Source organism: Capricornis sumatraensis, chromosome 9 (genome assembly GCF_032405125.1).
Source record: "Capricornis sumatraensis isolate serow.1 chromosome 9, serow.2, whole genome shotgun sequence".
NCBI classification, from domain to species: Eukaryota; Metazoa; Chordata; class Mammalia; order Artiodactyla; family Bovidae; genus Capricornis; species Capricornis sumatraensis.
In genome coordinates this window covers 60244778-60272017 of record NC_091077.1, presented here as the reverse complement: position 1 = coordinate 60272017, position 27240 = coordinate 60244778, and the positions used below count along the sequence as shown (strand labels likewise).

The window sequence follows — 27240 nt, the reverse complement described above, 5'->3', positions numbered from 1 at the left end:
ACAGACATCTCTTTTATCAGGCTTTACTGAAGGTCAGTTAGTTCATGTTATTTCTGTTGCAGCGTTTGTCAGCAAAAAAAATTGGTATAATGATATTTTTGCAAGTTATAAAAATAAAGGTAAATGAGATTAAAGTTTTCAGGTGAACCCTTCAGGAATAATTATGATTTGGTTTTTTAACTGCTTTTGAACTGTGTTATTGGAGAAGACTCTTGAGAATCCCTTGGACTGCAAGGAGATCCAACCAGTCCATCCTAAAGGAAATCATTGGAAGGACTGATGCTGAAGCTGAAACTCCAATATTTTGGCCACCTGATGCAAAGAACTGACTCCTTGGAAAAGACGCTGATGCTGGGAAAGATTGAAGGCAGGAGGTGATGGGGACGACAGAGGATGAGATGATTGGATGGCATCACCAGCTCAATAGACATGAGTTTGAGTAAGCTCTGGGAGTTGGTGATGGACAGGAAGCCTGGCGTGCTGTAGCCCATTGGGTTGCAAAGAGTAGGACACGACTGAGCGACTGAACTGATGATTTGGGTGTATTGATCTAAAATAGTTTCTGCAGATTTTTGGTAACTGAAAACTTCAGAGTTTTTCCTATTAATTTTAAAATTGTTCTTTCATATTGGAGGTGACTTACCAGGCTGTGCTAGTTTCAGGTGTATAGACAAATGATTCAATTATACATGTAAATATATCCATTTTTCAGATTCTTTTTCCATAAAGGTTATTATAGAATATTGAGTTCCCCGTGCTATACAGTAGGTCAAAAGGACAAAACATTTCAAAAACAAATACAAATCACTTACAGAAAAAGAATCTCACACAACCTGTCAAAAGCAGTATTGCAAGAAAACTTTGTTCTCTTAACAGAGAGAGGAACCAAACCCAGTCTTGTGCCAGCCTACTTCTAATAGTAATATGCAGTTACCTGTGTTTGTTTTTGAAATTGTTACTTTGGTGACAACTGGTCAAGTAAGTATTGTTTCACAGTGATCTATGATCCTGTTTGGCCAAGTGTTTTGAAACCTTTGTGATATTTTTGACAAATGTCCCAAATAAGAAATTCTAACTGAAGTTATTTTATCCCTAGCTAACTCTGGGATGCTTCAAAGAAATTCTGAGGCATCTCAGAAATTGGTATTTATTTAGTATGTTATTAATAAATCAGGGGTCTCCATCCTCTGGGCCATGGACTGGTACCTTCTGTCAGATCAGTGGTGGCCAGATTAGACATAAAGTGCATAATAAATGTAATGTACTTTAATCATCCTGAAACCATCCCCCTGGTCCGTGGAAAAATTATCTTCCATAGAACAGTCCCTGGTACCAAAGGTTGGGGACTGCTGTGTTAAATTACTTGAGAAGCACTGTCAAGGTTATATTGTATGGGTAAATATCATTAATATAGATATTCCAAAATGTATATGGAATTCCTGAAAATCTGATACGTCCTACTATAAAGTTATAAGCCATAATTCTAGTTATCTTAAAATGTTCTATATCACAAATATCCAAGTATCTTGTCAGTTATAATATGTCAGATCTTTAACCTTGCCATTTTAAGTCTTGTTGTTTACAGACAATCACTGTTTTACTCTGACACTTCTATAAAATGAAAATCTTAAAAAAGATTCATTAAAAATGACTTTCGATAAGCATAAGTTTCTGATAACTTTTAGATCATACTCCTGAACTGGGTAAGAAATTTAAAAACGAATGGAAAACCTAACAACTTCATCTAGATTAACAGGAATTAATTACATGAGACTGAATGAATTGATAAATATGATTGATAACTTTATGACTTTCTGATGTATACTGATTTTTAATTTCTGTTTTTCAGAAAAACTTTCCTCTTACACTATGACCTACAGCAAGTTGGTAAAGTATACCTTTGTAAACAAAGATGAAACATTTACCTTTGTTTCTCTACCTGATCCTTCCAGAATTTGGCTTTTCCAGCTGGATTCCCTGTGGACTTGATGACTTGTTTTGATCAGGTTACAACTAGTTATACTAATGACTCTCTTAGTTTGTTCTGTCTTGTTGTTTTCAAATTATTTATACTTTGTGCCTCTCTCTGCTGCACTATCAGTTTATTAATGTTACCAGCTGTATTGCTATATTCTGTTTTATAAGATTGTTATCTCTTACATTACCAACATGTAATCAAGCCTCCAACAAATTTAATGTTATCTCAAGGCAGTTGATCATGTCCATAACTCTACATACAATAATTGTAATAGTGCAACTCTAGATATGGGAAGAAGGGGCAAGGGAAAACATCTCCTGGATCATAACAGACTAGCAAGACACATGGCCCAGAGACTTTTAGATTATCAGTAGGGCCTAATCCAAGAAAAATCAGCACATTCAGCGGCCTGTCAACAGAATCTTTGCCTGATCTAGGAATGCACCTTCCTGGCACCAAGGGACAAAATCGGTCATGCAGTGCCTCCAAAATTGGTCACATTTATTACCAAGAGGAAGCGCTGTGAGCAAAGAATGTCACCTGCCATATCAATAAACAAAGGATGTTGCTGCCACCAACCTCTGTGGCTCCTCTCAGTGATATACCCTGAGGGTATTCAGGATGGAGAACAGGATACCGACCTTAGTGCAATTTAGACAGGTGCAAATTAAGGAATGATTTCAGTGAAGCCCAGGCCCTTGCATCTTCCCATACATAGAAAAGGGCTAAATTCATTACCTGGAAATGTCTGTTTTTTCTTTAGTCTAGTCAGCAGCAATCTTCTGATGTTCAACTTCCTGATTTTTTTTTTTTTTTTTGCAAAACCTATATATCCTGGCTCCTCCCTTACCTCTTTGGAACACTATCTCAGAGCTATCTGAGAGGCTGAATCCTGGGCTTAGGTCCTCAGTATATCTGCTGAATAAAACATGATTCTTACCTTTTAGGTGGTGTGTGTGTGTTTTCCGTCAACAGTTCCTGTTGTAATTCTACACGGTAACTTGGTGAGGGCCACAGACTCCCTCAGCAGCCGCACCACCTTCCATTCCCACCAGCGACATATAAGTCACTGGTGCCCACTGACCACCTGACGGCAGGAATAGCCTACAGCTAATCCTACTGGCTGACTTTTCTGTTATGCCAAGTTTTGCATTTCTTTCTTTTTCTTTTTTTTATCATAGTTTGAGTTTGGTTTCTGTCCCTCACAAATGAGAAAACCCTCAGTAACATGCCCCGGCAGCACCCCATTCAGTGGTGTGGCCTGCTCACCTTGTGCATACTGCGGTCGAAGTCGTCCTCCTCTCCTCCGGATGAGAATCTCCTGGCTCGGGGCACTGCCGGGAAAGACAGCTAGGGTCAGCCCCTGCCCTGGGGAGAGGGCGTGGGCGGCAGTACAGCCTTCACAGGGGGTCTCTGCTTGGTGCTACCACTTTCTAGATGGGCGACCCCTCACAAGTGCACTTTGGTGAGCTGCCTTTACCGTGGGCCTCCCTGTACTGAGACACCCAGTGTCCCTTCCCATTCTTAGGCTAGAAAGCACCAGCAAAGCTAACAGCCCAGAGCTAATAAGCCACGATGTTAGGACTCTTGCTGACATTAGCAGGAAAGGTGTTCTCTCTGCCAAGGGCAGGGGGTCAGCCTGGACTCACCAGAGCTCATCCTGGCGTGAGGACAGTCAGCCTGAGGCTGCAGCCACCCAGCCCTGAGGACTGCTCAGGTCCTGGTGGTTCCCACCCACCTCTAGATCCAGCTGTACCCCAGAAACTTCCAGTCACCTGACCCAGGAAATCCTTGTTTCGCCTCAAGCCATTTGGAGATTTTAAAAAATATTGTTTCTCCTTTTTCTGTGATTGAAATAGTCTCATCTAAGAGTCCCCTCTGAACACTATCTCCTGTGGACACTGCCCACTCCTCCACTCTGGGATACAACTGGGCTTGTGTTGTAATTCTTTTCCAAATGGAGAATTCTTTGAAGGTAGGGCAGGGTCCCCTCTGAGCTCCCATGAAACTTTGCTCAGAATGGACATTCATTACTAAAGGTACATGCTGAAGCAAAGTGGCACTTAATGACAGCTCCTTCCCATACTTGAAAGGAACACCATCTGGCGGGCTGGCACCTTGAGGACCATTAAGACCCCCCCACCAGGTGCCTACGAGAATCTTCCAATGCCCACAGTCCTCTCTTTTCCATTTTCCAAACCATTTCCCACCTACAGCCAAAGTGGTCTCTTAGAAACATAAATCTGATCATGCCACCACTTTTAACAACTTCCTACTATTTTGGATAAAGATCAAAATCTTCAAGGCCCTGTGGTATCTGGCCTCTCACCCCCACCCCTGCCCTTCCCTCTCTGAGCTCAAGGTTAAGCTGACAGCCTTTCCTTTGCTCCAGGAGAGCCCAGCCTCTGATCTTGCATCTTTGCAGCTGTGTTTCTACACCCTGTAGGCTGACCTGCTCCTCACCCGTCCTGTGGCAGCCGAGGCTCTGCATTTAAGAAGCTTCTGTCATCTTCCAGGCTGCATGGCACGCCCCTGCCATCAGCTCTCTACCTGCTGTACCTCACCACCCTCTCCAGCTGGGGCCTATGTCTTGTCTACAAGGGCGAGGACCTGCTCTAGGTTGCTTTCCAGTGTCTCCTGAAGGCCCATGACTGCCCTCAGTACATGTTTGCTGAGTAAATGCATTATTGTGTGAAGGAATGGCGACTGTCTGTCCTAGCCCTCTGAGTCCCTGGCGTGGGTGACAGGGCTCTGGTCCTGGCTCCCTTGTGGAGGGGGGTGGTACCTTTGGGGGACCCGTGGTAGGTCCAGTACTCAGACTCCGTCGCGTAGTAGGGGTCTGGCGAGTAGGCTGGACTGTATTTCGAGGCCTGGCTGATGTCTTCACTTGTTTTGCTCTTGGTTGCTGTCGACAAATCACCTGCAAAGGACCCGGAGAAAGAGCTTCATGGAGGCCGACGTCCTAGGAAGAGTGTCCTAGACACACTGTCCCTTTTCACTGGGCTCCAGCCCAGGGGAGGGAAGCCACATCCAGGCAAGGGTCTGGGACGTGGCTGTTCCAAGCACTTGTGAAAGTGCTTGGAAAAGCACTGAGGTCAAGCCTCTCATTTCACAGTTGGGAATCTGAACACCTGGTGGGGAGGGCCTTGCTCAGACCACACAGTGAGTGGGACCGGAACTGGATCAGAATGAACATGTCTCAACAGTGGTTCCCACTCTGAGCACAGGCAGGATCCCACTCCGAGCGCAGGTAGGAGTCATGAATGAAGCGGGTTACAGTGCAGAGTTGTGTAGGCTACAAGCTTAGTATTCCTAATTAAGAAAGTTTAGGGCAGGGGAGGGGTCAGGGTATCTGACTGGTAAATAAATTTGGGTGCAGGTGGTCCACAGGCCATTCTGTAAGAAACACTAAATGGATGAACAAATGAATGAAGGCACCCTCAGCCCCTTCCTCATCCACACCCCGTCTACAGGCCTCCAGGTATGTACTCCCAGGACACGGTGACAGAGAGCAGCTTAGAGCAGTGGTTCCCAAGCTGGGCTGGACATTAGAATCACCTGGAGAAACTTACAAATACACAACTTGGATTAAGTCCGGGGTGGGGCCCAGGAACCTGTATGCATCCCATGGGATTCTCACGGACCGCCAAGTTTGAGGACAAATGCCTGGGAGCGTCACTCTCCCAGGGCCACCTGCATTTGACAAGGGTTACTCTGACCATGGACCTTAGGACACCACCCATCAGGGATAGGTGGGAGTGGGGGGCGGTGAGGTGGTGGGGAAGAACATAGGGGATACAGGCCTTCCTTGCCCTTTTGAAATGACACCCCCCTTCCAAGGTCACCATGAGTGAGCGGCCGACACGGACTGAGTTGCATCCTTGTCAGCGTCCCTCTCAGTGGCCCTGCCGAGCCACCTGCACAGGTTATTAACTGCCCCTCCCCTTGCCTGGCCGAGCCCTCTCCGCCCCTGACCATACCATGCCGCTTGTAGATCGGGGGTTTCCGGTAGATGTTACTTTCTCCAGCTGCCAGACAGACCAGGGAGGGACAGTGGAAAGGAGAGAGAAAGACAGGAGAACAGGATACAGCAGTTGGTCAGTCAGTCCCAGAAGAGAGGTGCTTAGCAACTTCTCCTGAGGCTTTTCCCACCCCTCCCCGTGGACTTCCTCTTCTAAAGCTGAGCCTCCAACTTCATCCCATCTGGTTCCAGGAAAGATGAGGGGAAACGGGGTGGATGGATTCAAACGGGGCTGAGGCAGGGGCTTGGGCTGGAATGGTGGGCATGCAGGTAAAGGCAGGCTTGTGCTCAGCAAGACTCCATGCGGGAAGGTGGCCCCGCCTCCACTCAGCGGCCATGCTTCATTCCGCATGGACGTCCCCAGAATCTTCTCGCCATGGTTCCGCACTCTCGCCACCCCCACCCTCCACCCAAATAAACCAGATGAGAACTTTCTGGGGCAACTGAGAATGGTGTAGAAGAAACGGCAGGACCAACTTCTGGGAAAAAGTGAGTGGGCAGTGAAAACCTGGGCTCAGAGTTGGGAGACCGGGGCCTAGGCCTGGCTCTGCTGAACTTAGGGTAAGACCTTTTCATGGGCCCCCACCCTCTGCCTTCCTCTACCTTCCCATCACCTTCCCTCATGCTCACCACCTCCAGCTGCTCTGGCCTGCTGCAGGCAGTGTTTTAGGGCCTTTGGACTGGCTGTTTCCTCCACCCAGGATGTTTAACCCTGCGATAGCTTTGGCTTCAATGTCACCTCCTCCAAGAAGCCCTTCCTGACTACCTCATCTAGTCCAGCCTCCTCCATCCGTCACTTTACCACAGTGCCCTGTTTTTATTATGTTTAGCATTCATCTCCTGAAATTATACTTTTACTTATTTGTTTACTTATTTATTAGCTCTCTTCCCACATTAGAACTTAAAACACCCCGAAGGCAGGGAGTGGGCTGGTTTGAGCACAGCTGCACCTTCGGGATCCAGAACAGGGCTGGCTGTCTGAAAGGAACAACTCAGCCTCCAGGAAGCTAAGTCCCGGTCCTGAGGTCACGAGCTTATAAGCAGCAGAATTAAGGATCCAGTCCCAAGAGTTCTGGTGCAAAAGCCCATGATGTGGTTACTGCCACGTCCCATCACAGCCCTCAGTCCTTCTAGGCACTTCCCTGGACTGCTTCCTGGTGGTCCTGATCAAAGTTGGTTCTGTCTTGTGGATGGGCTAAGGTTAGTGGGTGTGTTGGAGCTGGAGGCGGGCTAGTGCAGGTGACTGGTTAGGGAGGGTCCCCAGCACGCATTTCTCCTCGGTGCCGGTGACCCCACAGAGCATGCACCCATGCCGGGAATTCCAGGCTGGCAGCCTACCTGGGATGTGAAAGTGCTTGGGAGCCTGGTAAGAGGTTGGAGTGGAGGACCTCACATCTAACTGGCTATGGTATGGAGAGCTCCGGCCACTCTCGGGCCCTGGAGCGCGCAGGCAGTGGTCCCCAGAGAGAACAGAGGCACAGAGAAAACAGGCATTAATGCAGCGGCGGCAGTGACGGCAGCAGCAAGGTGGCGACGGCGGGATGCGGGGGTGCTGTGCTCTCATGCACGTGTCGGCAGAAACAGGCTTGGCCCCGCTGTCCTGCTTCACCCCCAAGTCAGATTTTGTGGGTTGTGAGAACCAACAGCACTGAGCGTCTTTGCCCCTCTTAGCGCCCCACCTGGGCCACTCCCTTAATCACTCTGCCCACTTCATCCCTAACCACTGAATGGCCCTTGGTTGAGCCAGGCCACTCTGGTCCTCTGGTCCTACCCTCTGGATGGGGCAGGACAAACGATGGAGACGCAGGCGTCTTCTCTCAGCCAGGGCAGCTGGGTGGTCTGCCACTTCCCCTGCCCCCAACCCCAGCAGCACACCACCCACCTCCTGCGGCATCTCAGTGCCACGTATCCCTCCTCTTCCCCTGCCAGGGGCATTGGCGGGGACTTGGCGAGGCCTGGGTGCCACAGGCCTCCTGGGAACCATGCTGAGATGGAGATGTCCCATGGAACCCCATGCTGTCTCCACAGCTGGGGACGTAAACCACGGTGCTGTCCCTTGGCTTTTCCTGTCCCTTTGGGGGCTTCCCCTTCCTTACCGGAGCGGTAGTAGTGATGAGGTGAGCGGGAGAAGGTGGGGGACATGCCCTGCCGGCTGTAGGTGGGGGAGTCGATGTATCCTGGGCTGGAGGCCCGTCTCTGCCGGAGGTCCAGGTTCTCATAGATGTCCTGAAGGGGAGGAAGCAGGGCCATGAACAAGACCCACATTCGGGGGGCCTGGAGCCAAGGGTCCGGCAGGCAGCAGGGAGAGTGACGTGACTCTGGGATCCCCGGGGGCTGAAGCACGGTGCTGCCCTCCTGAATACAGACGCCCCCTCCCTGGGTGACGTGTAGCCCAAGAGGCTGCAGTGGCTTCTCAGGGCCTTCGCCTGCTCCCACACACCCTTGAATGCAACCCATAGGTCAAGTCCCAGGGATCCTGACCGAGGATCACAAAAGCGTCAGGGAGGCCATCCCTGGAAGGAAGGTTCTCCCCGCCATCTCTGCCCTTTAAGTCACTGCCACTTCCTCTGGGTCATGCTCTTAACTCTCCCCATCTCTGCTCAGGTTGTGGGAGCACCTTTGGAGGCTGTGCAAGAGCTAAATCAGGAGTCTGCTTGGTCAGCATAAAAAGATACGATTCTAGAAAAGGTCTCCCGGAACCAGCTTAATTACCTGGGAGTAGGGAGATAAGGTTCCCAGCGACTTGGAGGCGAAGTGTGAAGGCAGCCATGGAAGGAGCGAAAGGAGAGAGGAGGGTGAGAGGGAGGGACAGAGAGTGGTTACACGGAGCAGAGAGAGGCCTGCAGCTGCCCTGCAGCCCCCCACCCTGGGTAACACTTCACCTGCCAGGATGTCAGCGGTGCTCATGGGTGGGAGGGAACCTGAGATCACATCCCCGAGAGGGGACGAGGGGGCTCAGGGCCCCTCAGGAAAGGATCGGTAGGGTCTTCCCTGGGACCCCAGCTTCCCCACTGCAAGCTCAGAGCCAGTCCATGGCCCTTCCCTGTCCCTCTATCAGTTCACACCCCCTCTGTGGTTCAGAGGACAGGGCCCAGGGCAGGGGTCCCAAATGCAGGGCCAAGCAAGAGCCAGGCTGGTGCCATCAAGGCAGGAGTTGGGCTGGTGGGCAGGGAGCAGGAAGCCGGGGATGGAAGGCCCGCAGAGGGGATGCCACTCAGCTCCAGGGCACCCAGGCCAACCCCAGCCTAACACAGCTTCTTATTTCCAAGACAAGACAGAAGAACAGACACCTATGTGAACTCTCCTAATGCCTGAATGTTGATAACTAATTTACATTTTAAAGACACTCTGTGAGTGAAACAAAACAAATCTGGCGCTGGCCTGTGGCCCCCTGTTTGCCATCTCTGGCTTCAGGAGACTCAGCCTCGACCAAATGCTTGGTTTCCTTTTACTGGTCCATTTCAGAGGCCAGAACTCAGAAAATCTTAGCTCTTAAATCTGGGCTCTTAAACCAAATGAAACCTCATCCTCCTTAGAGAGGAAGGGGTCAGCAGTGAAGTGGGGACAAGGCCAGGGCCCCTTCTAAAGTGCCAGATGGTCTCAGCGCAGGGGCCTGGGATGGGTTGGACACCTCCTGGGATGTCTGCTGCCAGAATCTCTGGTAGCAGGACCACTGCCTGCCTCAGAGAATGGTTTCTCTTGTCCAGCAGCCATTTAGTTATTTCAAAACCCTTCTGATGCTGCCTTTTTATAAGAGTGTCTCTTGTCCTGAGCACAGGCCAGGGGCAACACCCAGAGAACCTACCTAACCAGGGTTTATAAACTTAACTGGCCTCTGAGCCTGGCTGGTGATGAGAACTAGAGGCTGTGTATAAAACCTCTCCACGGTAGGAGGAAAAACAGCTCAAGCAATAAGTGGTCACAGGTTCTTGGCTTTAATGTTGGGGTTCTCAGGGTGTAGTGGGGATCAGAGAGAATTGGGGAGCTGGTGTCTTGACTACAGAGGGTGCTGCTCCCCATCTCCAGGTGGTGGAAATACTGGGGTTGTGTTGCCAGCTCTGATTTTTCAAGAAAAGCCAGATTTTGGATGAAATGGCTTGATTTTTAAGTGTTGACTATAAAAACCAGTTTGAAAGAGTCTGGGGGCCACCGCTATGGAGGCCTCAGTCTCTGTGATCGAGGGGCCTGGGGACCCCGTGGGCTCTCCTCTCCTCCACCGGCCCCAGAGAGAGGGCGAGACCCCATACCTCTCCATAGCCACACCTCTCCAGCATCTCGTCGGACGTGTATCTGGAATGAGGCTCGTAGGAAATGAGGTCAGGGCGTTGTACCTCGTAGATTGACTTAACCTTGGGGAGAGCTGCCAGGTCTTTGTAATTAAGGATCTCATTATCCACTTTAGCCTGAGGAAGAGGGAAATGGAGAGGAAAGAAGCAGAAAGATAAGCGGGAAAGGAGAGTGGAAATAAAAGCCAGGCACAGAGGGAATAAGCCTCTTCAGTTAAGATGGCAGACTCAGAAAATGTGAAAATAAGACAGGTTATTCATTCCACCCGGGCTGACGGTGAACACACATGTGTGCTATCCTGTGCTGTACAGGAATGACCTTTTCTAAATGTTAGGTCACTTCTGTGAAAGAAGGGCCAACATTGTTCCTATTTTTTAGAATTAAAAAAATGTTTAAACTTGTATGGAAACACAAAAGACCCTGAATAACCAAAACAATCCTAAGAAGGAAAAACAAACCTGGAGGAATCAGGCTTCTGACTTCAGACTATACTACAAAGCTACAGTAATCAAAACAGTTTGGTACTGGCACAAAAACAGAAATATATCAATGGAACAGGACAGAAATGCCAGAAATAAACCCATGTACCAATGGTCAATTAATCTACCACAAAAGAGGCAAGAATATACTATGGAGAAAAAGTCTCTTCAATGAGTGGTGTTGGGAAAACTGGACATCTACATGTATAAGAATGAAATCAAACACTCATTAACATCATATATTGCTGTTGCTGTTTAGTCACTAAGTCCAACTCTTTGTGACCCCAAGGAGTGTAGCCCACCAGGCTCCTCTATCCATGGGATTTCCTAGGTAAGGAAGTCCCATGAGTTGCCATTTCCTTCTCGCGGGGGTCTTCCTGATCCAGGGATCAAAACTGTGCCTTCTGCATTGGCAGGCGGATTCTTTATCACTGAGCACCAGGGAAGCCCAACATCATACATAAACTCAAAATGGACTAAAAACCTAAATTTGAGACCAGATAATATAAAACTCTTAGAGGAAAACAGGCAAAATACTCTTTGGCATAAAGCATAGCAATATCTTTTTGGATCTACCTCATAGAGTAATGAAAATAAGAGCAAAAATAAACAAATGGAATCTAATTAAACTTAAAAATTTTTGCACAGCAAACGGAAATCAAACAAAACGATAACCCACAGAATGGGAGAAAATATTTGCAAATGAAGTGACCAATAAGGGATTAATCTCCAAAATACATGAACAGCTCCTATAGCTGAATATCCAGGAAAACAAAACAAACAATTCAATCAAAAAATAGGCAAGAAATCTAAGTAGACATTTCTCCAAAGAAGACATACAGATGGCCAGGAGGCACATGAGAAGGTGCTCAACATCGCCAATTATGAAAGATGCAAAAAAAAAAAAAAAACTACAATGAGATATCACCGCACACCAGTCGAGTAGCCATCACCAAAAAGTTTACAGCCAGTCATTTCTGCAGAGAGTGTGGAGAAAAGGGAACCCTCCTACATGGTTGGTGGGAATATAAATTGGTATAACCACTACAGAGAATAGTACAGAAAGAGAGTTACCATATGATCCAGCAATCTCATTCCTGAGCATATATCCACAGAAAACCGTACTTCAAAAAGATACATGCAGCCCAATGTTCACTGCAGCACCATTTACAATAGTCAAGACATGGAGGCAACCTAAGCGTCCATCAACAGAGGAAGGGACACTCACACAGCAGAATCTCAGCCCTAGGAAGAGGGAAATAATACCATTTACAGCAACATGAATGAGCCTGGAGACTGTCATACTAAGCGAAATAAGTCAGACAGAGAAAGACAAATACCACATGATATCACTTATATGTGGAATCTAAAAAAAGGATACAAATGAACACAACAGACTCACAGACTTCGAAAGCAGAAGTGTCAAGGTGGAGGGGAGGGATAGACTGCGAGTTCGGGACTGACAGATACTCACTAGTATATACGGAATGAATAGCCCACAGGGACCTACTGTATAGCACAGGGAACTCTACTCAATATTCTGTAACGGAAAAAGAATCTGAAAAAGAATGGATATGCATATATGTACAGCTGAGTAGCTCTGTTGTACACCTGAAACTCACACAATATTGTAAATCAACTATTCTCCAATATAACATAAAAATTAAATATTATTCCTATTTTCCAGATGAGGAAATTAATTATAGCCCCAAAGACCCTCTAACTTGCACTACTTAGCCAGTAGGGCTGAATCCAGCCTTCCAAGCCCACACAGTGAGGGGATCCTTGAAGAAGATGCTGAAGATGTAAAGACGGAATTAATCATGACAGTAAACACCCGTGAACATGTGATGACCATTTATAATAAGCCAGACTGCATCCTAAGTCCCTTCTATGGATTAACTGAGTTAATAGAACCCCCAGCTCTAATAGTACATACTAATATTACCCTCATTTTTGCATAAGGAAACAGGCACAGAGAAATCAACGAACTCGCCCAAGGTGACATAGCTAATAAGTAGCAGTACTAGAATTCAAGCCCAGGCAGTCTAGCCTGGGAGCCTGCCCCTCCACTGGCCTCTCCTGGCTCCCCGGGACGGTGAGGTTGCTGCACTCAAGAGAGCTGCTCCTCGCACTGAACTGAAGCGAGCCTCTATCGACCACCTGACTTCGCCTGAATGCAGCCCTCTGGAAGAGCAAGGGTCGAGGGACAGCTTCCCCTGCTGGGGACAGCGCCCGTCTCATGGCGCCTGGAGCCGTGTCCTTTCTGTGTCTGTGTCCTCCAGCCATTCCCTGTTTCTGGTCCCAGTTTCCACTGTGGTCAATCAGAGTCTGTCTCCCGAAACCACTGTGGCTTACAAGGTCCCTAGGTGAGGTAGATTAAGAGAGAATCCAGGGAGACTATTATTCTATAATATTCTCCCAGTACCTGGGTGGCGGAAGTCTCAAGAGTCAAGACTGCCATAGAGACAGCAACTTTCATAAAGACCTTAGGACTGTTGATATTTTAAACACTTCCCAAGGCCCTTCCACTCCTCCATCCCCATCCCATCGCGCTGCTGTCTGGGCACTGTGCTGTTCACTGTCTGCTCAGCTGAGACCCACAGCCCACTCCCCTGACCCTGCTCTGAGGTCCCATGGACTGTGTTACAGGCGCTCTGGTTGTCAGCTGGGTTTGGTCAACAGGGGACGCCCGCAGGCTGACACTGAGTGGAGAGAGGGGCTGTGTCTATGTCTCCCCTGCATGGCCCTGCCCGCCCTTAGTGGCCTTGACTCCTGCTCTGCCACAGCTCCAGCCTGGCCAGTCCTTCCCTTCAGGCCTGGGGTGGCAACACCCTTCGCCACAGTAGGTCTCATGGGTGCCCTGGTCCTACCCATGCTTTTGTACATGCTCCCTTCACACTCACACCCCTTGAACCATGCCATCTTATTTCTGCTAGACCCTGCCCAGGTCAGATGCCCATGTCTGAACCAATCTGGGGGTTTGTGGGTAAGAGAACCTTATCAGGAGACTCCACTTGCTGAATTAACTGCTGCCTTTTGTCCTGGGATGCTAGATCTTGACCTTGAGAGCTCTTGGTATCTTACAGACTTGTCAATATCAGAGGCATCCTAACATAATTAGCAGGAAGGAGGGAAGAAAGAGAACACATTGGGCTGGGGATGATTCTAGCAGTCAGTGGGGAGTGGAACACAGTTTGAAAGAACCTGCCCCTCCAGGTTCATGGATCATCCTAATACCAAACCTCCATACTTATGAACACGAAGCCAATACTTGATCTTTCTGCCTATTACGAAGTGCCCCAGAAATGGCTGAGTGGATTCTTCCTTGAATTTGGAAACTGTGCTTGCAATGGTCTGACTTAAAACAAGGCTCACATGACAAGGGCAGTCCCTTCCCAGAGCAGCTGGAGGTGAGGGCAGGGGAGTACAGGAAGGGAGACACACAGGCCGGTGCTGGGCTGCCAGGGGCGACTGGTCTCCGCGGAGAAGTCCCCATTTGGAGGACGCCATGGTGGGTGCCCCCAGCTCCTGCTGTTCATCTGGAGTGGGGCTGCTTCTCCAAGGGGCAGCTCTATGAACTCGGAACTCCAGGGTGAACGTCATCAGGGCCTAACTTACATCACAAAGTTCAGGGGCTCCCCAGGGAGGGGACGGCCAGGGGCCAGTGGCATTCTGTGTCCCTGTGTGTGTCTGAGCTCCCATATCCTGGTAACACTCTTCTAGAGACATGCTCATTTTTGTCAGTGACCTTCTCACCCTGTAAGCCCTGAAACTAAGCTCATTAATCCTACTTTGGTCTGACCCCATTCACAGCACCAGGGGGACTATTAGCTCTCTTGTTCTGGACTGGAATCTCCAATGAGGACAGCCTGTGATCAAAGTCACTTGTCTTTTGCGGGAGCCATATGGCTATATTGACCCATATTGAAGTTGCAGTCAGTGGTAACTCCTGTCTCTTTTTCATTTGAAAAGAGAACGAAAGGAGAGGAAATAGTCTCGTCAATGGACGTTATCCAGGGATCAAGGAGGAAACAATGGGGGTCTGGAGTGAAATGATGATGAAGCAATGGTGGGCTGCTGGCTGTCTCTAGAGCTTCTTATGAGGAGTGGGTTTCCTGCTCTAGACCACTTCCCTCATTTCTGGTCTTCGTGGCTCTTTGACCTGAGGAAGGCTGCAGGGCTCTGGAATCTGGGGGCTACTGACTGAGATCCACTCTGGCTCGGCCCACCCCCACCTTTGTGACCTCACTTCCATTTACTTCTCAGGCCTGAGCTAACTGTTTCTTCCTCAGGAGTCTTCTTCCAAATGATCCTAGGCTGTCAGGTCCCTCTGTTCAGCTGCAGCATCAGCAGAGCACCCCGCACATTTTCTTATGAGCACTTATTAGAGTGCCATCTGATTATCTGTGGAATTATGGGGTCAGTGTTACGAGGACAGGCAGCAGGTGAATGCAGTTCACCAGAGCCCAGCACTTAGGCCAGAGGGGACACTGAGTACCTATCTGCTTAATGAATGAATGAATACATTACACATCCAAGGGGCCTGTGAGGTCACCTAACTCAACTCTTTCCTTTCTGCCACATCCCTGCAAATGAGAGGCGTCTCTGTGTTCGAAGCCTCTGGAGCTGGGAACTCAGACTCAGGCGTGCAGTTTACTCCACCCTTGGACTCCTCACATGATCAGAAAGCTCTTTATGTTTGCAGAGCCTTTACAGCCATGTTTCCACATTCCTATGGCTTCTCCCTCCTGTCTGCCTCTTTACCACACACCATCATCTCCACAACATCCCACCCAAGACCTACTCTGAATACCACTGTGATCCAAGTTTTCTTCCTGCCCTGGTCCCAATGAGTCTTGGGAAAGAGGCATGTCACACTGGTTTCAGAGCTCCTTGTGAACGGAATGTGATCCCTGTAACTATTACGAGGCTGCGGGCTCCACAAGGGCAGGGCGCGTGTTGCCCCTGGGCCCTGCTGCATCCTCAGGACCCAGCACAGAGCCTGGCACAGGACAGGCACACACGAGGTACCAGATGGGTGGAAACCTGACTGCCAACTTCGCCTGTCTTCAGAGACTCTTTGGGGCTTCCCCGGCGACTCAGCAGTAAAGAATCTGCCTGCAATGTAGGAGACGGTGGGTTTGATCCTTGGGTCAGGAAGATCCCCTGGAGGAGGGCATGACAACCCACTCCAGTATTCTTGCCTGAAGAATTTCATGGACAGAGGAACCTGGCGGGCTACAGTCCATGGGGTCACAAAGAGTTGGACATGACTTAGTGATTGAGCATGCATGCAGAAACTCTTTAGTTACTAGGCCCCGGGGAAGAAAACGGGTTAGTGGCTGCAAAGTGATACATACGCAGATGACTCGGTTGGGTGACCCGATGCTAGAGCCAGGGGGTGAGATGGAAGTTTCAGATGTCCGCCGATGCTGTGGGAGAGAGGAAGGCAGAGGGTGAGAGGCTGCGCCTGCCGCTTGGTGGGGCGGGGAGATGGGGTACAGTTCTTTGGGACACATTAGTAACACTGCTAAAAGCACTCTCTAGCTCTTTCTGTACTACCTCTTCATAGTCTGCCTTTTAAATCAATGTCTGACTGGATGAAAGTGGGAATGCACAGGACTTTACGCGGTTGGACAGAATTTGTTTTTCAAGTATTTTTAACTGGCCTGTTAGATAGTAGTGAGAGTCGCTCAGTTGTGTCCGACTCTTTGCGATCCCATGGACTGGAGCCCACCAGGCTCCTCTGTTTATGGAATTCTCCAGGCAAGAAAAATCTACTCATAAAAACTTGTCATTTTGGCTTATCCTAGTCAATAATGTATTTACTTTAAATGGATAAAACTGGTTAGCCTCATTCTTTAGCAGTTTGTTTATACAGAATAGAAAGGTAGGTTAAATGCTGCGTAATTTGCACAATATGCTGATTCTTTTTATAGTGTACCCTTGGCAAAATGACATCAACCTAAGTGAGAAACTTAAAAAATCTTTCTCTGAACAATGGCAATGATGGCTTAATGGCTCCCTTAACAGAAAAGCACTGTGTTCATCTTTGGTATGCTTAAGAGAGTGGTAGCAAGCGCGGTTAAATAGTAAACAAATTGGAAATCAAGGTTCACTATGTGATTTTAGGCATCTCGAGTTCCTGATCTGTGCAATGAGGGGCTTGTCTTAAGGACTGCTACATCCCCTTCAGGATCTCTCATCCTACAAGGTAAAGCCACTAGAGAAGCCTGTAAAGCATTCTAAGTTGGGCCCCACGGCACCGCTTCCCAAACGGAGATCACGGACTACTGTGTCTCTGGGGAGATGAATTTAGGAAAAAATTTGATAATACTGAGTCATAGAGTGAGAGAATAAAATGTAAAATTCTATTTCAATCCTCTTGGTTAGATTAAGGAAGAGATCTTAATTTGGTCCTAATACATTTCAATAACAATTGCTAATTCTATTCCCCAACTCTCTCCCCCACCTTTCTTTTTTAGAAAAAAGAAAGTACAGGCAACATGATTAGCTAAAATTTCTAGAGTTAGTCTTCTAAAATATTTCATTTTCAATGAATTTATTTTAGGGTTGCCTTCTATTTATAGAAAGCAAAATACTGATTTTCCACTGGGTGATACAAAGTCTCATTTTAAAATAAGTTTGATTAACTAAAAAGGAGTAAGTGATTTCAACAAAAAAAGAAGTACATGATGATATAAATGGTACACAGATACAGCAAAAAGCATCACGTTTATAGACAGGTAACTGAAATTTGAGAAGTGCCAACAAAGAGAAGGAAATTGTGGAAGAAAAGGACAAATATGTCTTCTTACACCTTAAAAAGGAGAGGCCTTGGAAGAAATTGGGGAAAAAACTCACAGCTCAAAAAAATTTGCATCAATAACCAGCTCTTTCACAAATGGAACAGATGAGATGGCAAAGGGTATAGTTTAACCAGCTGGTCAGAAACTGTACACATGTGTTTTGAGTTGAGATTCCAGCAGGTAACTTTCATAGCGTCCCAAAAGCCGAGTTAATACGGGGGACCAGGGTGGAGAGACACCTTAGAGGTCATCGGGGGCCCCCAACACACACCCCAGGGCTCCCCTCCACAGCATCAAGGACTTGGGAGCCGTGCCCCACCCCTCCTGCAGTCCTAGGATCAAGAACCCAGATTCATGGGCCTTCCTGGTACAGTCATTCAGAGGGACACAGGACCTCAGCTGCTCCAGCATGTGTCTGGGGAGGCCGGCTGTGCTCCTGTCTGGCTGCACGACTTGGGGACAGTCATCACCCTCTTTAAGGCCCTGGTTTTCTCACAAGCAAAGATAAAATTCTTTACCCATCTGCCCTGCGGTGTTAAATCAGAGGGTGGCTGTGAAGACGCTTTGCAAACTGTCAGCTTCTGTGACAATTTTAACCACTATTATTAATGAATGACCTTAGGCTGGGGAAAAACCATGACATCTGTGCCTCATAGAGGCCACCATCCTGGCGAGTAATGAGAAGGGTGTAGCCTTGCCCCCAAAACATGAAAAACTCATATTCATACAGTGCTTTACAGTTTTCAAAGTGCTCTCACATCCAATGTCTCAATCCCTTCAAAACCTCCATGGGGTGGATGTTACTGTTAAGGAAATCCAAGAATACAGGCACACGTTTGAAAGCGTGCACACTAAGGCGCGATTCTCTAGCAAAGCGCACTGCCTCCAACCTGGGACTAGAAGTCTGGTTTGGTATCATTACCACCTTTGCTTACCTTTAACTTCTTCTCTGCCCGGGCTGCCTGCTTGCAGATGGGGTGCCAGACCTCAGAACCTAAGGGACCAGGAAAATAATAAAAATTTCAGACCTTTCACACCCACCAGAATCCTGGGTTTCTCCCCATGCCCACCTCCATTTACTCCCCTGTCAGCACATGTGCCTGACAGCAGCCAGGAGGACCTCCTGGTTTTCCTGGATCTCAGCTGCAACATCGCTCCAGCCACCCACACACTCTCTGCCTGTCCACACCCTGCCCTTCCCCAAGGTCCACATCTCATATGACATCCTGTGAACCTCTTACCTGGCAGCTGTGAGTGACTTGGCTCTCCTCTGTGATCCATCATTCTTTGTATCATTTCCAGCACATATGGCCTTAAAACATAGTAGCTTGTGGATTTATCACCCCAACTAAATTAAGAGATCCTTGTGGGTGGGAGCTGAGCTTGCTTCCTTACTGGGTCTCCCACAGCATCCAGCATGGGGCTCTGCTCTCAGCAGGGGCTCTGTACATGTTTGTGGGGTGATGAGATGAGTGGACGATTGGCAGTGAGTGACACAGAGCAGGTGGTCAATAAATATTTGTCGAATGAATGAATGACAGTGGAGGTGAAATAAAGGGACAGCCCGTATGAACTCCAGCCTTCCTCTCTCATCAGAGACTTAGGACAGTCTACCAGAGCTATCACGTTCAAGGGGAGGAGGTGTCATGAAGCATATTCTGCTCCAGAGCACAGTCTTGACCTGCTAAATCCTAAGAGACTTCAGACTCCTCAAATTTAGTATATTCGGCCGCCCATGTTTTCTTGTGTGTGGGGGGGTCCAGTTGGCCAGGCCCCAACCGGACAGGCCTATTTGGAAAGGCATGAGCAACAGGTGGCCAGTCACGTGTTGAGAAGAAGCCCCAAATATCACACATTCCCCAAAGAAAGGACAGGTGTCTTGGATTAGAAGGAAAAATAGGAACATGTTATCCCTCTGGTGCCACTGTTCCTGTAATCAACCCTAAAAGGAAAGGAGCCAGCAAATGGCTAGATTCCTGAGCTCCCAGATGGCATTTGTTTGTCTGACTTTGTTTTTAGAATATCTTTTCCATTACAGTTTGTTGCCTGGAACCACTAGGGCTGGATACTAAGTAAGTGACAGCGGGTAGTGTAAGGTTGAACAGTGAGGTGGAGACAGGAGGGGCCCAAAGTTAGCAGCCCTTCTGGGCTCTGCTCCGTCCCAGTTTCTTCATCTGAGTAACAGTGAGGTGGGCTTTGGAGGGCCTGAGACGTTATTTTCATCTCAAAAATTTGAATGCCAGGGCCAGTTTTGTCACTTGAGGGACAGGGATCTGATTCTTGTTTGCTGATGTTTGCAGGTGTTTGCTTGCTGACGCTAATTGGTTCTGCATGAGTGTATTTCCTCCCAGTGAAAAGTGCAATGGCTCTTGGAACCCAGTAGGGGGACTCTGGGTCTGCAGCTAGAGCCAGCAATCTTAGGGTGTGTCCACTACCAAGTGATGGGTGGGGACCCCAGCTTTGGGAATAATTAGAGAGAGCATTTCCAGGTCCTCTCTGAGTTGCCTCTGAATCTACCAGCAGTTGTTTATTGCAGTGGCTCTGGCAGGAAGCACATGTTACAGGTCATTGTAGGAAATGGATGAGGGGGACACAGATGTCTCAGAAGGTCATGAGATTAAGTGAGAGAGACACAGGGAAGGTAAAGGGTCAGACGGAGGTTCTCATGGGGGGAAGTGAGGCACAGAGGGAACAGGTCAGACTAGATGATCTCTCCAGGCCACAGACATATCTGTTCTGAAATAAGGCCGAGCCACAACTGGCTTCAGTATTCTCCATACAGGAAAGCAGATTTTCATAAGTAGTGTGTGTGTGTGAAGGGGGAGGGAGGGGTCAAAAGGAAGAAATAAACTGTAAGTAAATAGTTATAATCTTTAAAAATTAAAAAAAAATAGAAATTTTTAAAAATCAGAAGTTTGGGTTTTGGCAGTATATCATTTAAATTAAAGAGGGAAGGGGGACTTCCCTGGTGGTCCAGGGAGACTCTGTGCTCCTAATGTAGGGGCCCGGGTTTGATTCCTGGTCAGGGAACTAAATACCACATGCCGCAACCAAGACTGGGCACAGCCACACAAACAAATTTATAATATATATATATATATATATAATATAAATAAAGAGAAGGGATTTGTTGTAGTGGCAAACTTAGATAAATGAAGGTAAGAAAAGATGATTTGTTCATAAAGACCTCTGTGAGATTATGGTCTGCATATGTCATCAGTCAATAGCTTTCTTCCTAAAATAGTACCTGATGCAGATGAATGAATGACTGGTTGGAGCCTATCTTTGTATTTTTTTAAAAAAGAGAGACAGACTGATATGTACCCACAGGATACTGGTGACCAGGATGGGGAGGAGCCCCAAAATTAGGCCTTAAAGCAGGGTCTTCTCCATGGAGAAGACGTAACAGAAAGGAGGAAAGGACTTTTGAATATTTCAATGCCTCTCCAGGGGAAGAGAGATTAACTTGCTCAGTGAGTCTTACAAAGCAGAACAAGGATTAAGGGCAGGGGAGTGGGAGGTACAAGGTACTGGGTATAAGACAGGATCAAGGTTGTATTGTACAACACAGGGAATATAGACAATATTTCATAACAACTGTAAATGGAAAATAGCCTTTCAAAATCGCATAAAAATGAATTAAAAGACTTTCAAAAATTGAAAAAAAAAGTATTAAGGGCAGAAGTTTCAGGGAAGGAAAATTTAACCTTTAAAGACTGAATGGGTTCACTCAGAGAGTGAGCCTCCCGTTCCTGGCAATATTCAAGCACACATTGGGTGTATAGTTGCTCAGCAGGGACATTTTTGAGGAGACACATCATGTAGTAGTTACCCTAATAGATGTTTATTATCTCTCCAAACCCTTAGAGTTCAGGATCTGAGCCACAGTCAGCTCCCAGTCTTGTTTTCGTTGACTGTATAGAGCTTCTCCATCTTTGGCTGCAAAGAATATAATCAATCTGATATCGGTGTTGACCATCTGGTGATGTCCATGTGTAGAGTCTTTTCCTGTGTTGTTGGAAGAGGGTGTTTGCTATGACCAGTGCATTTTCTTGGCAAAACTCTATTAGTCTTTGCCCTGCTTCATTCCGCATTCCAAGGCCAAATTTGCCTGTTACTCCAGGTGTTTCTTGACTTCCTACTTTTGCATTCCAGTCCCCTATAATGAAAAGGACATCTTTTTTGAGTGTTAGTTTTAAAGATCTTGTGGGTCTTCATAAAACCATTCAACTTCAGCTTCTTCAGCGTTACTGGTTGGGGCATAGACTTGGATAACTGTGGTATTGAATGGTTTGCCTTGGAGACAAACAGAGATCATTCTGTCATTTTTGAGATTGCATCCAAGTACTGCATTTCGGACTCTTTTGTTGACCATGATGGCTACTCCATTTCTTCTGAGGGATTCCTACCCGCAGTAGTAGATATAATGGTCATCTGAGTTAAATTCACCCATTCCAGTCCATTTCAGTTCGCTGATTCCTAGAATGTCGACGTTCACCCTTGCCATCTCCTGTTTGACCACTTCCAATTTGCCTTGATTCATGGACCTGACATTCCAGGTTCCTATGCAATATTGCCCTTTACAGCATCGGATCTTGCTTCTATCACCAGTCACATCCACAACTGGGTATTGTTTTTGCTTTGGCTCCATCCGTTCATTCTTTCTGGAGTTATTTCTCTACTGATCTCCAGGAGCATACTGGGCACCTAATGACCTGGGGAGTTCCTCTTTTGGTATCCTATCATTTTGCCTTTTCCTACTGTTCATGGGGTTCTCAAGGCAAGAATACTGAAGTGGCTTGCCATTCCCTTCTCCAAAAACCGCTAGACCATTCAGGTATGACCTAAATCAAATCCCTTATGATTATACAGTGGAAGTGAGAAATAGATTTAAGGGTCTAGATCTGATAGATAGAGTGCCTGATGAACTATGGAATGAGGTTCGTGACATTGTACAGGAGACAGGGATCAAGACCATCCCCATGGAAAAGAAATGCAAAAAAGCAAAATGGCTCTCTGGGGAGGCCTTACAAATAGCTGTGAAAAGAAGAGAGGCGAAAAGCAAAGGAGAAAAGGAAAGATATAAGCATCTGAATGCAGAGTTCCAAAGAATAGCAAGAAGAGATAAGAAAGCCTTCTTCAGCGATCAATGTAAAGAAATAGAGGAAAACAACAGAATGGGAAAGACTAGAGATCTCTTCAGGAAAATTAGAGATACCAAGGGAACATTTCATGCAAAGATGGGCTCGATAAAGGACAGAAATGGTCTGGACCTAACAGAAGCAGAAGAGATTAAGAAGAGGTGGCAAGAATACACGGAAGAACTGTACAAAAAAGATCTTCACGACTCAGATAATCATGATGAGGTGATCACTAATCTAGAGGCAGACATCTTGGAATGTGAAGTCAAGTGGGCCTTAGAAAGCATCACTACGAACAAAGCTAGTGGAGGTGATGGAATTCCAGTTGAGCTGTTTCAGATCCTGAAAGATGATGCTGTGAAAGTGCTGCAGTCAATATGCCAGCAAGTTTGGAAAATTCAGCAGTGGCCACAGGACTGGAAAAGGTCAGCTTTCATCCCAATCCCAAAGAAAGGCAATGCAAAAGAATGCTCAATCTACTGCACAGTTGCACTCATCTCACATGCTAGTAAAGTAATGCTCAAAATTCTTCAAGCCAGATTTCAGCAATACGTGAACCGTGAACTCCCTGATGTTCAAGCTGGTTTTAGAAAAGGCAGAGGAACCAGAGATCAAATTGCCAACATCCACTGGATCATGGAAAAAGCAAGAGTTCCAGAAAAACATCTATTTCTGCTTTATTGACTATGCCAAAGCCTTTGACTGTGTGGATCACAATAAACTGTGGAAAATTCTGAAAGAGATGGGAATACCAGACCACCTGACCTGCCTCTTGAGAAACCTGTATGCAGGTCAGGAAGCAACAGTTAGAACTGGACATAGAACAACAGACTGGTTCCAAATAGGAAAAGGAGTACGTCAAGGCTGTGTATTGTCACCCTGCTTATTTAACTTATATGCAGAGTACATCATGAGAAACACTGGACTGGAAGAAACACAAGCTGGAATCAAGATTGCTGGGAGAAATATCAATAACCTCAGATATGCAGATGACACCACCCTTATGGCAGAAAGTGAAGAGGAACTAAAAAGCCTCTTGGTGAAAGTGAAAGAGGAGAGTGAAAAAGTTGGCTTAAAGCTCAACATTCAGAAAACAAAGATCATGGCATCCGGTCCCATCACTTCATGGGAAATAGATGGGGAAACAGTAGAAACAGCGTCAGACTTTATTTTTTTGGGCTCCAAAATCACTGCAGATGGTGACTGCAGCCATGAAATTAAAAGACGCTTACTCCTTGGAAGAAAAGTTATGACCAACCTAGATAGTATATTCAGAAGCAGAAACATTACTTTGCTGACTAAGGTCCGTCTAGTCAAGGCTATGGTTTTTCCTGTGGTTATGTATGGATGTGAGAGTTGGACTGTGAAGAAGGCTGAGTGCCAAAGAATTGATGCGTTTGAACTGTGGTGTTGGAGAAGACTCTTGAGGGTCCCTTGGACTGCAAGGAGATCCAACCAGTCCATTCTGAGGGAGATCAGCCCTGGGATTTCTTTGGAAGGAATGATGCTAAAGCCGAAGCTCCAGTACTTTGGCCACCTCATGTGAAGAGTTGACTCATTGGAAAAGACTCTGATGCTGGGAGAGATTGGGGGCAGGAGGAGAAGGGGACAACTGAGGATGAGATGGCTGGATGGCATCAGGGACTCGATGGACGTGAGTCTGAGTGAACTCCGGGAGATGGTGATGGACAGGGAGGCCTTGGCGTGCTGCGATTCATGGGGTCGCAAAGAGTCAGACACGACTGAGCGACTGAACTGAACTGAACTGAAACCCTTAGAGATTCTGCTTCCAATTTAACAGGCACCTCTGTACAGAAAAAAAAAAAAAAATTTGCCCCATTCAACAATCTGGACCAGAATGTAGGTTCTGCAAGGAGCAGGATTCACATTTGTTTTATCTACAGACAAACCTGACGGGACCACAGATTCTTAATAAATACTGGATGAATGAAGAAACAAAAGAAACACGATACTCGATTTTAGGCAGTTGAATTCTCTGAAGTGGACTCAGAGATTTGGACAACTGGTATAGTCTAAACTCTGATATGACAGCTACAATTCCAGATTGAGTGTCTGTAAGATTTAGCAGATTAGGGCTTGTTAAAATGGGACCTGTGGACCACCTGCCCAGCAGCCTGGTGAAATGCAGCATCCCGACCACTCCCGCCCCACCCCCAAGAGTTCCTGAAGTCAATTTTCTAGAGGGGGGCCTGGCAATCTGCGGTTTTAACAAGCTCCCTAGGTGATTTTTGATTCTAAATTAGAGAACCACAAGGCTAACTACCAGTTAATACTTCAAATCTGTTACCCTGGAATGTCACGGGGTAAAGAAACCAATGTGACACGACAGAGCTCCTCACCTGCAAGACTTCCACACTGTTAGTTAGACTAGTGATTTCACGACTCACTCTCCCATCCTCTGAGACTATCACCCACAATTCCAGATTCTGCAAATGTTATGGAAGTGAAAGATTAGCTATTTATGATTCAGCTGACTCAGAGTCAGACATCTAAATCTCTAAAACCGTCCCTCAGCTGAGCGTTAAGGCTGTTCTGAGTCCCAAGTAGAGTCAGCATTCAGTTTTACCTGTCTGACTGGTTACAACATACCTCACCCCTGTAACATTTTGGCTTATTCAAGGTTTGGGGACCCACCCCCATCTCTGCCAGACCTGTAAATTCCATGCGCCAACATCTTTCTTTCTTTTTTTTTTGCATGAGTGGAGATTTATGAAACCCAGAGCTGGAGCTGGCGCCACAGTCTTCCGGAAGCCCAGCCAGGCTTATAGATGCAGCCGGGACTGAAACTGGCCCACCTGAAGGTTCTGTTTGGCAAACACAGTGTTTTTATTTCAAAGTATTTTTGCGTATGAATGTTCTTAAACCCTGCAGGAGGCCAGGGACCCTCCCTGCTGTCTGCCTCCCTGCCCTTCTTACTCATTTAAGCAGGCATTTGAGATTTCAGCCCCTGATCCCAGCCAGACTGTTAGGTTTCTTCTCTGGACTTCTCTGGATTATAACAAGTGAGGTTTCTGAGTTCCACCTTTATGTTAGAAGCACTGTTTCTGTGAAACAGCCTTGCTAGGACGTTGGAAAGGCTCTTTTAAAATCCCCACTCAGATAAACAAGTGTGGCATGTCCATAAAATGGAATATTATTCAACTGTAAAAAGGAAGGAGACACTGATGCATGGTACAATGTGGCTGAACCTGGAAAACATTATAATAAGTGGAAGAAGCCAGACACAAAAGGCCACATCTATATGAAATACCCCAAATATGCCATCCAAAGACAGAAAGCAAATTGGTGGCTGCCAGGGGCTCAGAGGAGGGGAAATTTTTTTTTTTTAATTTTAATTTTTACTTTATTTTACTTTACAATACTGTATTGGTTTTGCCATACATTGACATGAATCCAGCACGGGTGTATATGTGTTCCCAAACATGAACCCCCCTCCCACCTCCCTCCCCATAACATCTCTCTGGGTCATCACCGTGCACCAGCCCCAAGCATGCTGTATCCTGCGTCGGACATAGACTGGTGATTCGATTCTTATATGATAGTATACATGTTACAATGCCATTTTCCCAAATCATCCCACCCTCTAGAGGAGGGGAAATAGGGAGCAACTGCTTAATGGCTGTGGCTTTCTTTTTGGGGTGATGACAGTGTTTTGGAACTAGACTGAAGCAGTGGTTGCACAGCATTGTGAATGCCCCAAAAGCCACTAAGGGGTTCACTCTAAAATGGGTAATTTTATGTATGTGAATACCACCTCAATTTAAAAATATTCCCCACCCCCACCACTAGGGGACGCTTCTGCAGACCAAAGACACTGTTCACTCATTACTAAGGGTTCTAGTCTTAGCAAGAGAACAGTGAGTCAGCCTTTCTGTTGAATTTGACATGTAGTAATAACAATTGAGTGAGTGAGTGAAAGTTCCTCAGTCGTGTTGGACTCTTTGTGACTCTTTGCCACTGTAGCGCACCAGGCTCCTCTCTGTGGGATTTTCCAGGCAAGAATACTGGAGTGGGTTGCCCTTCCTTTCTCCAGAGGATCTTCCCGACCCAGGGGTCGAACCCAGGTCTCCCGCACTGCAGGCGGACTCTCGACCGTCTGAGCCACCAGGGAAGCCCAGTAACAACAGTATCATCATTATAATCTTGGCCACTGGGAAATCTTCACCATATACGAGGCAGTTTATACATTATTTAATGTAATATTCCTCAAAGGTTCAATCCTGGTTATGACACCTGCTAGTTTCTTTGCCTAGAGCAGGTCAGTGACCGCTCCGTGCCTCAGCTTCCCCATCTAGAACAGAGAGATGGTTATAGTGCCCGCCCTGTACATCTGCTATATGGATTAACGCGGTAATACGTATAGAGCACTGAGAACCATGTCCGCCAAGAGCAGGCACGATGTAAGTGTCAGTTGTTGCCGCTCTTATTTTTTGTCAAACCCCGCTGGCCAGGATCTAGTTAGGGTGAGGGGAAGGGAGTAATGGGGAGACCTGCATGGGGT

General features: G+C 47.0%; 1 protein-coding gene across 1 annotated transcript in view; it reads right to left on the bottom strand.

Annotated features, from left to right (window-relative positions):
- Positions 1-27240, bottom strand: part of ABLIM3 (actin binding LIM protein family member 3) — an 87595-nt gene that overhangs the window by 15229 nt on the left and 45126 nt on the right. Inside the window, exons 7-15 of the mRNA XM_068981118.1 lie at positions 18513-18571; positions 16129-16200; positions 10247-10402; positions 8712-8741; positions 8096-8225; positions 7338-7436; positions 5959-6006; positions 4764-4898; positions 3248-3312 (exon numbers count right to left, since the gene is read on the bottom strand). Coding sequence (XP_068837219.1) covers positions 3248-3312; positions 4764-4898; positions 5959-6006; positions 7338-7436; positions 8096-8225; positions 8712-8741; positions 10247-10402; positions 16129-16200; positions 18513-18571 — 794 coding nt within the window. The remainder of the gene's footprint in view (positions 1-3247; positions 3313-4763; positions 4899-5958; positions 6007-7337; positions 7437-8095; positions 8226-8711; positions 8742-10246; positions 10403-16128; positions 16201-18512; positions 18572-27240) is intronic.